The sequence below is a fragment of the Trachypithecus francoisi genome, unplaced genomic scaffold (genome assembly GCF_009764315.1).
Source record: "Trachypithecus francoisi isolate TF-2019V2 unplaced genomic scaffold, Tfra_2.0 Lachesis_group6, whole genome shotgun sequence".
Lineage (NCBI taxonomy): Eukaryota > Metazoa > Chordata > Mammalia > Primates > Cercopithecidae > Trachypithecus > Trachypithecus francoisi.
The window spans coordinates 125,671,773-125,689,816 of record NW_022681471.1 but is presented as its reverse complement, the minus strand read 5'-3'; the positions used below and the strand labels follow the sequence as shown (position 1 = coordinate 125,689,816).

Sequence of the window (18,044 nt, the reverse complement as noted above, 5' to 3'; positions counted from 1 at the left end):
AAAAAAACTAGCCGGGCGAGGTGGCGGGCGCCTGTAGTCCCAGCTACTCGGGAGGCTGAGGCAGGAGAATGGCGTAAACCCGGGAGGCGGAGCTTGCAGTGAGCTGAGATCTGGCCACTGCACTCCAGTCCGGGCGACAGAGCGAGACTCTGCCTCAAAAAAAAAAAAAAAAATACAGAAATTAGCTGGACGTGGTGGTGAGCGCCTGTAATCCCAGCTACTTGGGAGGCTAAGGCAGGAGAAACACTTGAACCTGGGAGGCCCAGGTTGCAGTGATCCATTGCACTCCAGCCTGGGCGACAAAGTGAGACTCCATCTCAAAATAAAGATAAGGGCTGCTGCACATCTGGAGCCTGTGATTCCCACTCTGGTTAGGGCAAATGGGTAGTGAGCAAAAATCTAAAAAGAAGGTGTGGGTTTGGATTAAGTGTGCAACCCCTGAACATGGTGCCATGCGCCTGCCTGAGTTGCTGTGACCAGTGTCAGTCTCTGCACTGTTTGGCACAAGCGTGCGCGCTGTGCGCATTCCCTGAACCCCCTGCACTGTTTGACTCGAGCGCACATGCGCTGCGTGCAGTCCCCGAGCTCCCTGCACTGTTTGGCATGAGCACACGTGCGCTGTGTGCGGTCCTCGAGACCCCTGCACTGTTTGGCACGAGAGCGCATGCGCTGTGTGCGGTCCTCAACCCCCTGCACTGTTTGTTTGGCACAAGCGCACGTGCTGTGTGCGGTCCCGGGCCCCCTGCACTGTTTGGCACAAGCGCACGTGCGCTGTGTGCGGTCCTCAAGCCCCCTGCACTGTTTGGCATGAGCGTGTGCCCTGTGTGCGGTCCCTGAGCCCCCTGCACTGTTTGGCACGAGGGTGAGCGCTGTGTGCAGTCCCTGACCCCCGCCTCCCCTGCGTTCTTTTCTAGGAGGAGCGAGCTGGGCTGGAGGCCTCACTCCTGGCATGCCACCAAGTTCTCTGACAGCCACCCTGAGCTAGCGGCCTCCCCGTTCCCCTCCGCCAGCAGCTGTCCTTCCTGGTCTGGCCGACACCATGCGAGGTAGGCACCCATTCCCGTCCAGGACGCCAGGTTTGTTCAGCCTTCTACAGGGAGCACACTCCTGACTGCAGAATTATTTTGATGTTTCTGATGAGACTGGGCCACTGACACATAATCACAGTTGGAGTGCTCTGAATTTTTGACTGAACTGGCAAGCATGTGACACCAAATGAAATGGCAAGACAAGGCGTGAGCAAGAAGGGGAGCATAGGACTTGGGTTTTGGCCAAGCTCCTTTGGGATTGACCAGGTGGGATGCCAGGCGGTAGGGTTCTGAGCCGGTGGGATGGCGTCTACCGCACCCCTCTCCTTTCCAGGTTTTTACACACGGACTGGAAGGCAGGAGAGCTATATGGGGCGGCAGGTGTATCTTGTAAAAGCTCCCAAGAGGTTCTGTTAAGCTTTGGTAGCCTCTCCTCAACCCTCTTGGCGTTAGTGGCAGTATCCTCACTAGTCTCCTGTTAAGAGGATGGCGGTAACAGCAGATAGTCTGGTTTTGGTGTGCGTGTGTGGATGTCTCCCTGCTTATGTGAGTGTGTGTGTGTGTGTGTATCTGTGTGTGTTTATGGGTGTGAGTGGTGTATGAGTGTGCATGTGTATTTCTACATGTTTGTGTGTCCTTGTATGTGTATGAGTGTTCATGTGTCCATCTGTATGTGTTCATGTGTGCCTGTATGTGTGCATGTGCATCTGTTTGCTTGTATGTGCATGTGTGTGCACGTGTATATGTATATGTGAGTGTGTGAGTATGAGTGAGCATGTCTGGTGTGTGTGTGGGTGTGCAGGTATGTGCGTGTGTTTGGAGCTAATGTAACCACTCAGTTTTTGGCTATTAATAAATACTGGTCTTGGCTGGGCGCAATGGTTCATGCCCGTAATCCCAACACTTTGGGAAGCTAACGTGGGAAGATTGCTTGAGTTCAAGACCACCCGGGACAACACAGCAAGACCCCATCTCTATTAAAAATAAAAGAAAATTAGCTGGGCACTGTGTGAACACCTATAATCCCGGCTACTCAGGAGACTGAGGCAGTAGGATCACTGAAGCGCAGGAGTTCGAGGCTGCAGTGAGCTATGATTGCACCACTGCACTCCAGTCTGGGTAACAGAGCAAGACCTCGTCTCTTAAAAAAAAAAAAAAATACTGGTCTGTAAAATTGCAAGGTAAAGATTATATGACATGAAAGAAAGACAACTAAAATATAATATTACCCCTCAAGTGACAAAAGATGATGGTATTTAGAGCCCAGTGTAGTTTTGAAACACACACACACACACACAGATTCTCAACTGAGTAGTAACACTTAAGTGAACAGTGGGCCTTTTATTTTATTTCTGAAGTGGCTCAAGGTAGTAAGATCTCCATTAAGCCAATTTGGCAGTCTCTTGATGAAAGAAACATGCACACTGCCCACATCTGTGTGGAAACAGTGCTCAGAGTTCTCTAGATCTGCTTGGACTTGGGATCTCGCAGAAAAATCCCTTCCGGAATATTGGTGGGTAGTCAGGAGCATGCCCCGGGTTTGAGGATACGTGGTCTGTTCTTACAGAAGATGGTGGGAAACCCAAACAGTCCTCTTCCTCCCACAGTTGACAGCCAGTTGTTCTGTAGTAGTCTGTCCTGGTCACATGGTTCTCTCGTTCTCCACCAACCTAGTGGAGCCACAGTTTCTTCCTGTTGAAGGGTGAACGTCTCAGCTTTGTTGAGCTTTAAAGAAAGCACTTAACATCCTGGATAAATAGTTTCACCATTGAGAGCTAGCTCTCAGTCACACACAGTTATTACCTTACAGAGGATTCAATGTTTCAACTCACTGTTAATTTCATCCTCTTAGACGCCATCCTGTTTAGGAGCCTGTGTTTTTTGGTGTTAGCGTCAATAACTCTGTTGTAACTAGTTAGCTGAAAGCTGAACACAGCAGTGTGTGATATTGTTATTATTATTATTATCTTTGAAACAGGGTTTTACTCTGTTGCCCAGGCTGGAGTGCAGTGGTGCAGTCACAGCTCACTGCAGCCTCAGCCTCCCAGGCTCAAGCCATCTTCCCACCTCAGCCTCCCAAGTAGCTGGGACTACAGGCATGCACCACCACATCCAGCCAATGTTTTAAAAAGTTTTTATAGAGATGGGGGTCTCACTATGTTGCTAAGTAAGGCTGGTCTCAAACTCCTGGCCTTGAGTGATCCTCTGGCCTCAAGTGATACTACTGCCTTAGCCTCTCAAAGCACTGGGATTTCAAGTGTGAGCCACCAAACCTGGTGTGTAACAGGTTAGCTAGTAAATGTTTTTGGCTTTGCGGGCCACACATCTCTGTTTCAGTTACTCAACTCTGCCATTATAGCACAAGAGCAGCCACAGATGATATGCAGACACATGGGCACAGTTGGGTTCCAGTAAAGCTTCACGTATGAACTGAAATTTGAATTTCATATCATTTTCACAGGTGAAATAGGAGAAATAGTATGCCTGTGATTTCTTCCACCGCCATGAAACATACAAAAACCATTTGGGCTGGGTGCAGTGGCTCATATCTGTAATCCCAGCACTTTGGGAGGCCGAGGCGGGCAGATCACTTGAGGTCAGGAATTCAAGACCAGCCTGGCTAACATGGTGAAACCCCGTCTCTACTAAAAATAACAAAAAAATTACCAGGCATGGTGGCAAGCACCTATAATCCCAGCTACTCGGGAGGCTGAGGCAGGAGAATCACTTGAACCCAGGAGGCGAAGGTTGCAGTGAGCTGAGATCATGCCTCTCTGCACTCCAGCCTAGGCGACAGAGTGAGACTGTCTCAAAAAAAAAAAAAAACCCAAATCAACAACAACAACAACCTGAGTTGTGGTGTGCCCACCCCTGTGCTTAACTATTGATTGACCATAGACGTGTAAATGCAGACGTTGTCTGCCAACGATCGGGGCATCAGGCTGAGAATGTGCGCTAGGGTTGCAAGGCATCCTTTTGGTAAAAAGGCATGTCACGGGGAGGACACAGTCTTTTCAGCCTGTGCTCAGTTTCTCCCTGTCTCTGCTAAAATCCAGATGTGCTGAGCTGCAACCTCAGCCTCAGCAACTTCACCCTGGGAAGTTGCTGTTTGGCGTTTTGGTATTTCCATGGAGGGCCAGCTGCATCCACCGCCTTGCCCTTTGCCATTGCTGATGCTAAAGCACACCCTGCCTTGTCCTTTGTCTCATTCTTGCAGTTCTTCCTCCAACGACCTGTCCGGTTCCTGGGAGCAGACGAACCTACAGCGCACCTTAGACCACTTCAGCTCCCTGGGGAGTGTTGGCAGCCTGGACCACCCCTCCAGTCGCCTCTCGGTGGCCAAGTCCAACAGCAGCATCGACCACCTGGGCAGCCCCAGCAAGCGCGACTCAGCCTACGGCTCCTACTCCACCAGCTCTAGCACTCCTGACCACACCTTGTCCAAAGCCGAGACGTCCTCCGCAGAGAACATCCTCTACAGTGTAGGCCTCTGGGAGGCTCCCAGACAGGGTGGCCGGCAGGCCCAGGCCGCAGGTGACCCTCAGGGCTTGGAGGAGAAGTTCAGGTGTTTCCCGCCCAGGGTCCCCAGTGACAGCGACAAAGGCCCCAGGCCAGAGTACAATGCCGAGCCCAAGCTGGCTGTCCCTGGGAGGTCCAATTTTGGGCCAGTCTGGTATGTTCCCGATAAGAAGAAAGCACCAGCATCCCCACCCCCTCCCCCTCCCCCTCTCCGCAGTGACAGCTTTGCTGCCACCAAGAGCCACGAGAAGGCCCAGGGCCCTGTGTTCTCAGAGGTGGCCGTGGCACAGCACTTTACGGCCCCGGCCCAGGCTCAGCCCCGTGGTGACTGGAGACCAGAGCTACTGATCGGCCTTGGAGGTCAGCACACCCAGGGAGCCTCGGGAAGGGATCGGGAGGCCGGGCTGCCCGCGGGAGGCCCGCGCAGATGGCAGCTGGCCACCCTCCAAGGATGGAGCTTCCAGCAGGCTGCAGGCCTCTCTCTCCAGCTCAGATGTGCGCTTCCCTCAGTCTCCTCGTAGCGGCCGCCACCCTCCCCTGTACAGTGACCACAGCCCACTCTGTGCTGACAGCCTTGGGCAGGAGCCAGCGGCTGCCAGCTCCCAGAACGACAGCCTTCCTCAGGTGAAGGGGCTCAGCAGCTGTGACCAGAAGCTGGGGAGCGGCTGGCAGGGCCCCCGGCCCTGTGTGCAGGGAGGCCCACAAGTGGCACAGCTCTGGGCAGGATGCTGGCCTTCCGACACGGCCCCTGGAGCCCTCAAGAGTCTTCCCCCACCCACGGTGGGCCAGAGCCCACACCGTCACCTACCTCAGCCTGAGGGTCCTCCAGATGCCTGCGAGACAGGATGGTGTTACCCGCTGGACACAGGGGCCGAGGGCTGCTCCGTGGGAGCCCAGGAGCCTCCCAGGGCCAGCCGTGCAGAAAAAGCCAGCCAGAGGCTGGCAGCCAGCATCACGTGGGCAGATGGGGAGAGCAGCAGGATCTGCCCGCAGGAGACGCCCCTGTTACACTCCCTGACCCAGGAGGGGAAGCACCGGCCTGAGAACAGCCCAGAGGACAGCGCCACCAGACCGCCACCGTTCGATGCCCGCGTGGGCAAGCCCACCCGGAGAAGCGACCGCTTTGCGACCACCCTGCGGAATGAGATCCAGATGCGTAGAGCTAAGCTGCAGAAGAGCCGGAGCACAGTGGCTCTGACTGCAGCAGGCGAGGCGGAGGATGCCACTGGCCGCTGGAGGGCCGGGTTGGGAGGTGGCGCCCAGGAAGGACCCTTCGCTGGCACCTATAAAGACCACCTGAAGGAGGCCCAAGCCCGAGTCCTGAGGGCCACGTCCTTCAAGCGCCGCGACTTGGACCCCAACCCAGCAGATCTATACCCGGAATCACTGGAACACCGGATGGGGGATCCAGACACTGTCCGCCACTTCTGGGAGGCAGGCCTGGCCCAGCCACCCTCATCTACAGGTGGCGGGCCCCACCCGCCCCGCATCGGAGGCCGGAGACGGTTCACAGCTGAGCAGAAACTGAAGTCCTACTCGGAACCCGAGAAGATGAACGAGGTGGGCCTCACAAGGGGCTACAGTCCTCACCAGCACCCCAGGACATCTGAGGATACTGTGGGCACGTTTGCTGACAGGTGGAAGTTTTTTGAAGAAACGAGCAAACCTATTCCCCAGAGGCCTGCCCAGAGGCAAGCGCTTCATGGAATCCTGAGAGACAAGCCAGAGAGGCCGTGGACAGCGGGCCGCACATGTGAGGGCACAGAGCCCTGGTCGCGCACCACCTCCCTTGGGGACAGCCTGAATGCTCACAGCACAGCGGAGAAGACAGGGACGTCAGACCCACCGCAGAGGCTCGGCACCTTTGCAGAGTATCAGGCCTCCTGGAAGGAACAGAGGAAGCCTCTGGAGGCCAGGAGTTCCGGGCGCTGCCACTCAGCGGATGACATCCTGGATGTGGGCCTGGACCCGCACGAGAGGCCGCAGCACATTCATGGGAGGTCCCGGTCTTCGCCATCCACAGACCACTACAAGCAGGTAAGCATGGCGCCACAGCAGGGGCATGGCCCCTGCGGACCATCATCTTAACCCGAGGACAGGACACACCCAGAATGCAGTGGCTGACGCCAGGGCTACTCATCTCCAGCTGTGTGAGCATTTACCTTTTCCAGATCTGCTAGTGTCCTCTGTGTCAGAGGTATTTGGGGACAAAATTGACACATTCTAGGCAATTTAAAGTGCCATATTCCCGAAAACCCACATTTTTTTCATTCCCGTTCTCGTTGCCATAATCTCTGGCTTTAACTGTGTTTCCCCTTAAGTAGCTTGCTCCTACCTTCATACTCAGCAAAGAACTTGGAGGGAGAAACTATGGGAAATGATAACTAACACCTCTGCCATGGAAATGTGTGGTTTATGTAAAAGCTTAACATGACATACAATAGCCACTTTTCAAACGCTGATGGATGACATTTAACATTTATAGTATTTGGGTTTTTTTAGTATTCCGTTTTTTATTTGCAAGTATTTTCAAGGATTGCTCTGGGGCGAAATGTATTTAAAACACATTAAGTGTTTGCACTTTTTTAAGGTGAGAGTTTTGATGGGGAGAGTTAATGTCCAGCTTTCTAGAAAACTGCATATTTCTTAGCCCTGCTTCAAGGTTGACAGCCTCTTTCTCTCTCGTCCCTGCCCTCTTTGAAAGCTTTTTCTCCCTATTACATCTGCACTTGCACATTTCAAAGAAAAAAGAAGTTCTGCAGTGATAGATGCAGTTTCTTTTTAAAAGAATCCGGGGTGGGTGTGGTGGTGCATTTGCAATTCTAGCACTTTGGAAGACTGAGGAAGGATGATCACTTGAGGCCAGGAGTTCCAGACCAGTCTGGGCAACAAAACAAGACCTTATCTCTACAAAAAAGAAAAAAAACTTAGCCAGGTGTGGCGGTGCCCAGGAGGTTCAGGTTGCAGTGAACTGTGTTCTCACCACTATACTCCAGCTTGGGCAAAAGAGCAAGACCCTGTGTCACAAAAAAAAAAAAAAAAAAAAGAACCACTGGTATATTAATACAAGATATCTAATATGTGCATGGAAAGAAGGCTGCTGGTTTGCTCTGTGGTGTCCCAGCCCTGAAAATCCATACAGATGCTGTGAGTGTTTATTTCCACCGTTGGATACCCTGGCTTGTGGCTGTTCAGCATGACCCCTGAGAATTCCATGCTTGCTCTGTCAGGAGCAAAGAATCCCGGGCTCTGGCGAGTACTAGAGCTTGAGGCTTCACCGCTGTAATTTGTGACCAGCTGTATTTTATTTTATTTCTTTTGGCCAGTTGTGCCACACGGTTTTACAGGCTTCACGTAGGAGTTGTTTCCTGCCCAGAACAGAAGTGGACGCGGGGTCTTAGTTCAGTCGTCTCAATGAAATGCTTTGTAGAGCTGCCCTGGCAAGGCAAACCCACAAATGAGGGCTTTCATAATCACAGATGTCCTGAGGAAGGCAGCTTGAGGACTTGGTGTCTTACTGTGTTGCCCTTTGCAGGAAGCTTCTGTCGAACTGCGAAGGCAGGCAGGGGACCCTGGCGAGCACAGAGAAGAGCTTCCCTTCACAGTCCGGGCCAAGGAGGGACAGTCCACGCTGAGGTGGGTGAAATTTGGATTCAGAGTTACTGAAGAGGTGTCTGGGGGTGGGCTTCTGTATGGGTGGGTGCTTGGTTAACATGGCTGGACGTCTGGCTTTTGCCAAACCCAAAGCGGCTGAAATCCGGCATGATTTCCAGCATCCCTGATGCACTGGAGGTCTGGGCAGAGCCTGTGCACCCTGCGGCCCTGCCCAGAGACACATCCCAGGGCAGGGAGGCCTTCTTACACGGCGGTGACATTTTTTTGGTTCTTAAAATGGCTACTGTGTTTTCCACACGGTAAGACTGCTTATGGAGACACAATGAGAAGTCCAGTTTAACATACTGGAGCTGCACGTCTTTGCACAGAGCGCCTTATGGAAGGGCAGCTTTAGCTATCTAGCACACAGCTGTGTGCCTAGCTGCGGCCTGGAAATCGGAGTTGCCTCTAAGGATTGTTAGTAAGAAAGGAACAGGGCAGGCTTTCCTAAATTGGACCTAGTTAATGAGTTAATTTTGAGCTTTAAAATAGAAATCGAGTTAGTCAACTCCCAAAGAGAGGTTGCAAGCATCTGCAGAAACTGTGGCAGCAGCAGGAGATTAGAGTGTTTTGTGCCGTAATTCCAGAATGTGCACCATAGCCGCTTAGTCGTGGTGAGGACAGGGTTAGATTAAATACATAGTATAATCTGGGCCAGGCGTAGTGGTTCACACCTGTATTCCCAGCACTTTGGGAGGCTGAGGCAGGTGAATTGCTTGAGCCCAGGAGTTCAAGACCAGCCTGGGCAACATGGTGAGATCCCGTCTCTACTAAAAATAGAAGAAAAAAAAACATAGCCGGGTGTGGTGGCAGGTGCCTGTAGTCCCAGCTACTCTGGAGGCTGAGCTACTCATTCAAGCACAAGAGCGAGGGTCAAACAGAGCGAGACCCTGTCTCAAAAAAAAAAAAAAAAAAAAATAGTATAATCTTCCCCTTCATCACACGAGGAGGGCAGGAGGAGAGTGCGTCTCTGCAGAAGATGTGGTGCAATCTCGTTTTAAAAAGGCGGATGGAGGGATGGAGTAAATGCACGACAGGGTCCCTGGGTGTGGATTGTTCTGTCGCCTTGAGAATCTTGTGTGATTGCTGTGACATTCACATTAAACACTGACCTCAAAACTCAAGGTTCTGTTGCAGAAATTACCAATTTAAAAGTTTGCTTTCAAGAGCCTCATGTAATGGGGTTTTATTTCATTTGGCCTTAAACAGAGCTGTTAGCCTTCTACAAGGGGATCAAATATTTATGTGACTCTGCAGCGACAGGATTGATATTGTGTGTCTGCTTGTGTAGGAAGTCTCTGCAGTTACTTAACAGACTCTGAGGCTGAAACCAAGAATGCGTGGGTCAGAAAGGCCGACGAATAATCCACCTACAGAATTTAGCTGTGTCTGAGAAGCACAATTAGAGCTTTATGACTGTGGAGTCCAAGTGGGTCACGTGCCGAGCACCAGCTGCAGTCTGTTTTCCAAGCCAGCTCCCAGGCCGTTGAGGCCGGCCGTGCGGTGAATCGCGGGCAGCGCTCGATGGGCTCTGCACATGCGGGCCTTGCTTTGCCCCTGCGCTCTGTCTGATGCCGCAAGCGTATCATCTGTGCAGAGGGCACCCGTGCTGGTGAGAATGTCTAGTTCTGCTGTGCATGGAGGGGGTCGCCCTGAACAGCTGTCACGTGCAGGCTGTGTGAGAGTGAGTGAATGGCACTGTCGATACTGAAAGGGTCGAGAGGAAGCAGGGGCCCCATGCTTCATTCATCAAGGCCATGTCTTCCAGCAGACTGCATAACCACTCCAAAGAAATTAGTTCCAGAAACTCTCTGCTTTTGAGCTACTAAACCAGCAATTTTCAGAATTGTTGGGTGCGGTTTTTTTTTTTTTTTTGAGTGGTGAGGCGTGATGAAATTCGGGATATGTAGGTTGAAAAGTTGTTTTCAACTTTTTTCAGAGACTCTTTAATTTCTGAAGGACCAGCAAGAAAGAATACACTTGAAAAATTTAAATGGAAAATAATAGAAGTCAAAGTTCAGGCAAGGGATTGTCCTTTGCCCACCAAAAAGAAAATCTAGAATACAAAGGTTTGAAGATACCCAATGTTTTGCATAAGTTTAAAATAACGTAAACATGTCTGTGTAACGTAACATATGACGTAAACATATGAAGTGCTGCTGTGATAACCGATGCATAACAAAAGTATGTATTGTTGTATTCTGTTTGGATAACAAAAGAATGTTGAGATCAGAATTTTTGTTGTTGTTGTTGCTCAGGTGAACCAAATAGAGAGAACATTTTTTGTGAAGTTAAAGATCCTATATTAATATAAAGACAAGTAGGGCAAATTGAAGTGATGATACTTTTCTTTTAAGTTATGTGATGCTTCAGAAGCTCAGAGGAGAGAGAGCAAAGTGACTTCTGGCTGGGTTATGGGAGAAACAGGTGGTGTTTGAGCTAAAATAGAACTGAACCTGAGGGAGCAGACCCAGCGCGTTTGCTTCCCTCCAGCTCCTCTGTCCTGAACAGCCCACCGCCCCCACCCTCACTGCCATCAGAGGTTTCACCCCAGACCTGCAAGGTCAGGCATCATAGCCAGCAGGAGCCTGCTTTGGGGAAATGCTCTCTCCTGCTGACGTGGGGCCCCTTGAATACTGGGTCTGTTTCCTAGTGTGGCCATAACAAACTCCCCAAGACTGGGGGGCTCAAACAGCAGAAGTGGATTCTCCCACAATCCTAGAGGCTGGAAGTTGCAGATCAAAGTGTGAGCAGGGCTGGTTCCTCCTGGGGCCTCTCTCCTAGGCTTGTAGATGCAGTCTTCTCCCTGTGTCCTCACAGAGTTGTCCCTCTGTGCATTTTTGTATCATTTCTTCTTATAAGGACCCCAGTCCTATTGGATCAGAGCCCTCCCCAATGGAACCTAATTACCTAATTTTGCCTTAATTACTTCTTCTAAGGTCCTGTCTTCCAATGCAGTCACATTCTGAGATACTAAGGTTAGGGCTTCAGCACATGGATTTTGTGGGGCACAGTTCAGTCCCTAACACTGGAAGAAATGTCCCTGCTTCTCCATTCTACCTTTATAGTAACCACTTCTACCTGCTGTCAGGAGGTGTCATCCTACCCTTGCGCTGATCAGGCTTTATGTTCATGACAGATGTGAAAGCCTTTAAGATGAAGGGAAGAGGGAGCTGTCACCTTGTGGGTGGCACAGAAGAGGGGCATTTGGCAAAACCTAACTGGAGAGCTTTTTGAGAAACCTGTCTGGAGGGTTCCTTGACACCATGCAACTGAAGGTTGACAGTCGTGCACACCTTCTGGTTCAATCAATCCATCTTTTTTTTTTTTTTTTTTTTTTTTGAGACAGAGTCTTGCTCTGTCTCCCAGCTGGAGCGCAGTGGCCGGATCTCAGCTGACTGCAAGCTCCGCCCCCCGGGTTTACGCCATTCTCCTGCCTCAGCCTCCGAGTAGCTGGGACTACAGGCGCCCGCCACCTCGCCGGCTAGATTTTTGTATTTTTTAGTAGAGACGGGGTTTCACCGTGTTAGCCGGGATGGTCTCGATCTCCTGACCTCGTGATCCGCCCGTCTCGGCCTCCCAAAGTGCTGGGATTACAGGCTTGAGCCACCGCGCCCGGCCCAATCAATCCATCTTTTAAGAGTTTACTTTGAAAGTTGACATCTACTGCCCCATGAATGTGCTAACCTCTTCAGACTGGGATGGTTTGGCAGGGGGACAGTGACTCTTAAACACTTCACGAATGTATTTGCACACTTTTACTATTCCTTGCTGTCTGCTGGGCTGGACTGTTGGCTCCCAGAAGACTGGATTTTACTTTTTCATTTCTCAGTACCCTGTACCTGACATATATCCTGCGCAGATTACGTGCTCAAAAAATGGTTGGATGAATGGAAGGAGTGGTGGATGGACAGATGGGTGGATGAGTAGACCGATGGACCAGTCCTCAGGTAGATAGTTGGAGGATGGGGAGGGTGGGTGGATGAATAGTTGGATGGATGGAAGGGCAAGTGGATAGATGAATACATGGATGGATACATGGATGAGATGTAGGGGTACATGGATGGATAGATGGATGAATGGAAGAGTAAGTGGATGGATGGATGGATGGATGGATAGATGGGTATGTGGATGGATACAGAGGTGTATGGATGGATGGATGGGAGGGAAGTGGATGGATGGACGAATGGAAAAGTAAGTGGGTGGGTGGATGGATGGATAGATGGATAAGTGGATGGATGGATGAAAGGGAGGGTGAGTGGGTGGATGGATGGGAGGGTAAGTGCATGGATGGATACATGGGTGCATGGATGGATGGAGGCATGGGAAGGTGGATGGGTGAGTGAATGGGAAGATAGAAGGATGGGTAGGTGGATATATAAGCAGATGGATTGGTGACTGAATGGATAAATACCAGCCTGACCTTCCTTGAGTCAGTCTTTCTTGATTATGGTGAATAATCTTTCCATATTGGTACATTCTGTGTCCTAAAATTTTATTTAGAATTTTAGTTTACACACTAGTAAGTGAAATCGCCTTTACTTATCCTTCTGCACCAGCATGGCATTTGGAATCAAGAAGACATAAACATCTCAAAATAAATTTGGTAGCACAGATCTGTTTTTGGTATGAGATTTTAGACCTTGTAGGAAAGTTTAGAGGTACCACATTTGTTCGTTGCTCCTCAATTTCGAGATGCCTTGGGTGAGGACTGTGTTCTGGGTGGCTCCAGAGACTGGCACTGAAATGAGATCTGGGGGCGGCCTCTGGAGCTGTGGGTGCTGGCAGTGTCTTCCTTCTCTGCCTTCTTGCAGCCACTTCCGCCCCCGCCTGCAGGAGCCACTGCCGAGCACTGATGAGCTGGCACTGACCTCAGGCTTGTATTTTGTTGGGACGGATGGGAGGGGAGGCGAAGAATGAGAGTATATCCTAAATCCCAATACCAGCTGAACATTGAATGCATACGAAATAGAGCTCTTTAGGGAACAATTTGCTTTCATATAATATTTGTAAACAAGCTAAATGAACCTGAGGGTCATCTTCCTGAATGTTTTCCCTGAGAGGTGACTTGGTGTACAGAGGTTCATGTAAAGACCAATTTTTCATTTACAAAACAAGCTCCTTCATGTAGATTTCAGAATAAGTAACCGATTTATCATCCAAGCTCTCCCCCTCATTTGTCACTTTAGGGCAGACGTTTGCTTTCCCTGGCCTTCAATTAGCTCAGGGCAATTGAAGCTTTCCATTCTGAGCTGCTGTGCTAGGTAATTACGAAGACTGCTGGATCGGGTCAGGATAAAAAGGTGAAACTTGATCTTGGAATTTTGTCGGGGCAGAGCCCAGCATTCTGCATAGCTTTGTACAGTGTAGTACTGCATGCTGAACAGAAAGGTTCTTCTTGTGCAGGATGTAACAGCCTCACCCCAGAAGGAATAAATGGTAGCTGTAGGAGAGAGACTGCAGTATGGGTCTAGCGGGCTTGTCTTTATGTCTTTTTTTTATGTTGTTTTTTGAGACAGGGTCTCGCCATGTCGCCCAGGCTGGAGTGTAGTGGTGCAACCTCTGCTCACCGCAGCCTCCACCTCCTGGGCTCAAGTGATCCTCCCACCTCAGCCTCTGGAGTAGCTGGGACTACAGGTGCACACCACCATGCCAGCTAATTTTTGTATTTTTTTGTAAAGATGAGGTCTCACCATGTTGCCTAAGCTGGTCTTGAACTCCTGGGCTCAAGTGATCCACCCATCTCAGCCTCCCAAAGTGCTGGGATTACAGGTGTGAGCCACCACACCTGGCCTTGTTTTTATACCTTACTTTGCAACTACAATTTCCCCTTACATTTATACCCATGGGAACTTAAGAAACCCAGAATCGAGTCAGGCGGCCACCTGTTTGTTTACTTTTTGTTTGGTCTCATGATTCACATTATTTAGAAGGAGTAGCTTTCAGGTGATAGTTGACGGTTATAGGATTTCGGCTAAGGAAGAGAAGCGAGAGCAGGGAGGCAGATCCACAAAGCCCTCGTTTGGAGGGAGAAGAGTGCAAAAGGAGGCTGAAAGTGACCAACGTCCTGAGATGCCAGAGCTGAGGGAAGCCAGAGGGAAATGCACAAGAAAATTTAACTCAAGCATCTCAGTTCTAGATGGGGCAGGTAAGCAGTCTTCTACAAACAGAATCTGTGTCATTGAGCAGGGCACAGTGGCATGTGCCTCTAATCCCAGCACTTTGGGAGGCTGAGGCAGGAGGATCACTTGAATCCAGGAGTTTGAGACCAGCTGGGGCAACCTAGCAATGCCCCATCTCTACAAAAAATACAACAGTTGCTGCCCTGTGGTTGGGTGCCAACATACATAGCTGTACTTGCACAGGCTCCTTGATCCCTCATGTGACTCCCAGGCTGTGGCCTGAGACTTGCCTTTCCAGAAGAATCCAGCCCTGTGGAAAGCTGCCCCTTTGTTTCCCAGCAGCCCCATCCCTGGTGCCTACCCAAGAGCTCCCGCTAGCCAGGTGAGCCGCCGGCGGCCTCTCTTGGGGGAGAGACCCCCGTAGCGCGTGCTGACGTGGCAGCCCCGCTCCACTCTGCCTCTCCTCTGGCCTCCTTTCTTGTCAGCTGGCTGCGTTCTTCAAAGCTGTCAGCCTCTGGGCTGACCTTGGCTGAGTTCGCATTGTTATGGGATCCTTTGGGGCTTTCACCTTTCTCCAGAGAGCTACCTGGAAATGTAGATGTCCATTCTCTCCTTTAGCTTCTTCTAGCCTCCATTCCTCTTGGCTGTGTCCTAGTCCAGTCCCCGACCCAGGTTGGGCCGAGGTGACACACCCACCCAGAAGGCTGTACAGATTGATCAATCGATTGATTCATTGACAGGGTCTTGCTCTGTCACCCAGGCTGATGTGCAGTAGCACAATCATGGCTCACTGCAGCCTCGACCTCCAAGCTCAAGCGATCCTCCCAAGTAGCTGGGATCACACACATGCGCCAGCACGCCTAGCTCATTAAAAAAACAAAAAAAGTTTTTGTAGACAAGGCCTCGCAGTGTTGCTCAGGCTGGCCTCAAACTCCTGGCCTCAAGTGATCCTCTTGCCTCGGCCTCTCAGAGTGCTGGGATTACAAGGGTGAGTCATCACACCACACCCAGCCAATGTGTTCATTTTTAAAGTTTGACTTAAGAGTCCCATAGATTCAGTGTCTTATGTGGCTGTTAGGTCCTTGTAGTTAGTCTCAGAAATCGATTTAGCTCATCTGTTTTCTGAAGGCCCACACATTTGAAATAAAAAAAGAAATAGTTCTGAGTCACCTCCTTCTCAATATAAATAGAAAATGCATTCAAATATTCCCACAAGTTTTGTGTCTTTTAAAACTGCACAAACCCAAAGAATTCCTAGAGGAGGCCGCCAGAGCTAGCAGTATGTGTCAGGTCTGCATCCCCCCAGGCCAGCTGAGCAGCCCGCTTCAGCCTTCTTCGTACCACACAGCTCACCACCACCTCCACCGCCAGCCAGGAGAATCCAGAAGGCCGGAGGGCGAAGGAGGACTGACGCATGGGCGGTGATGATGCGGGAGCCGGTGATGTATTTCTGCTTTGGGCTTTCTCACACGTGGCACTTGGAGCACATCCTTGGCAACATGTCTGTCCTCTTTGCCAGTTTAAATTTTTGTGTGTTCGTTTCCATGCTAGCTCTTAGAATCTAAATCAAGTGTTGTGGATGGTGTGCAAGACCATAGCTGTGTGTGTGAGTCTCATTGACCACAGTGCTGACACAATTCCCTTGGTGGGAGTAAAGAGTAAGTTCAGGACTCCCCTGTAAATGATGTGCTCCCCCGTGGATGAGGGACAGGAAGGACATCAGGGTACCATGCCAGCAGAGCTCTGTGCCCTGTTAGTCGAAACAAAAGTGATGGCTGATAAGAGTCCTTCTGTGGCACCCAGGAACTTTGATAGCTGGGCCAAGAAGCAGCGGTGCTGCAGTGCCCCAAGCATCGTGGTTCATGCTCAGCAAAGCCGCATCACCTGTCATATAGACCCGACATCAGCTTTACAGTTTTGCTTGCATATAACTTGCAACTTTGTTTTGTGTTTTATAGCCTAAGAACTATTAAAATAAGTAAACAGATTTTATATATAGACATTTAACAGTCTAATAAAAAAATCAAAACCACATATTGTATGATGCCATTTATATAAAATGTCCAGAATAGGCACATCTGTAGATAGAAAGTAGATTAGTGGCTGCCAGGGGTTAAGGGGGGAGAAGTGAGGGAGAGACTGTTCATGAGCATGGTGTTTCTTTCTGGAGTAATGAAAATCCTCTGGAATTAGATAGTGGTGATGGTGACTGCTGTGACTATACTAAAAACTACTGAACTGTGCTGTTTCAAAGGGCAAATTTTGTGATATATTAATTTTATCTCAGTCTTTAAAAAAAAAATCTCAGCACTGGGAATCCATAAGAAAACTTTTTTTTTTAATTAAAATGGGTCTGTCAGGCCAGGCGTGGTGGCTCATGCTGTAATCCCAGCACTCTGGGAGGCCAAGGCGGGTGGATCACCTGAGGTCAGGAATTCGAGACCAGCCTGGCCAAAACATGGTGAAACCCCGTCTCTACTAAAAAATTAGCCAGGTGTGGTGTCAGGCGCCTGTAATCCCAGCTACTGGGGAGGCTGAGGCAGGAGAATTGCTTGAACCTGGGAGGCGGAGGTTGCAGTGAGCCGAGATCGTGCCACTGCACTCCAGCCTGAGCAACAAGAGTGAAACTGTCTCAAAAAAGTAATAAATAAATAAATAAAATGGGTCTGTGCATTAAGTGGCTGTAGTTCAGAGATTGACAAAGGTTGCGGAAAATGAGATGATACATATTTTTGGCTCAGAGGGACATAGTGTCCCTGCTGCGACCACTCAGCTCTGCTGTGATGGCGCAAAAGCAGCCACACGGTGACCAGGTTGCCCTCCCTGCAGGCCTGCTAAGAGGACTCTGGCTAGATTCCAGCCCTTGCTAGTCCCCCTGGCGGGGAGTGGCGGGGGAGGCGGGCAGCATCCCTATTGTCCCACTGAACCCAGCAGCCACAGGGGCTGCTTCCCATTCCTTCCTGCCCTGGCCTAAAGCAGGAAGCAAGACAAGGAAACCTCTGAGTCAGGTATGTGGATGTCCCCTGCAGAACTCACCTGGTCCCTTCCTTCAAGTCATTTGTTTCTTTCTGTGAGTCAGCCCTGCCTCCTGTTTACCAGACACAAGTGGTTTTACCTGTGGCTCCCTGAGCATAACTGGAGTCGGTGTGACACAGGCTGTGTCTCTGAATAGAAAGTCTCCACACTGCCGTGCCACTCTCCACTCTGTGTTTGCCCACTGTATGCACCAGAGCTCCCTCCTGGCTCCCCAGCTCCTAAGCAAATCCCACACACCTGCATCCCATCCTTCCTCAGATCACTTCCGGAATTGTCTGCGGAGTTTGAGTCTCATGGTTTGTGAGACACTCTCAAGCAGCTCACCCAAATCGGGTGGTGTCAGATGGTGAAAGTTTGAGGGGTCTAGGTCAGGGTCACTTGGAAACAAGTTCCTGGGGGAGCAGAGCAACTTTCTTCTCTACTTCGAAGAATTTGATAAAGCACCCCTAGACTCACTGGTTTCGAGTTCTAGGGAAGCAGATATTGATGACTCAACAGAGGAAAGGATTGTGTCATCATTGCTTTAGTCAGGGGTTAGCAAACTATGGTCAACAGGCCAACTCTGGCCCCCTGTTTTTTTAAATAAAGTTTTATTGGCATGCAGCCACATCCATTTGCTCACAGACCGCCTGTGGCTGCTTCCTTTCTCTAATGGCAGAGAGTTGAGTCATTGCAACAGATCAGA

The 18,044-nt window shown here is 50.3% G+C and overlaps 1 protein-coding gene across 1 annotated transcript in view; it reads left to right on the top strand.

Moving 5' to 3' along the window:
- The window catches only part of SHROOM2 (shroom family member 2), a 162,657-nt gene that overhangs the window by 102,283 nt on the left and 42,330 nt on the right, over nt 1–18,044 (top strand). Inside the window, 5 exon segments of the mRNA XM_033201592.1 lie at nt 915–1,046; nt 4,246–4,886; nt 4,889–4,942; nt 4,945–6,584; nt 8,083–8,183. Coding sequence (XP_033057483.1) covers nt 915–1,046; nt 4,246–4,886; nt 4,889–4,942; nt 4,945–6,584; nt 8,083–8,183 — 2,568 coding nt within the window.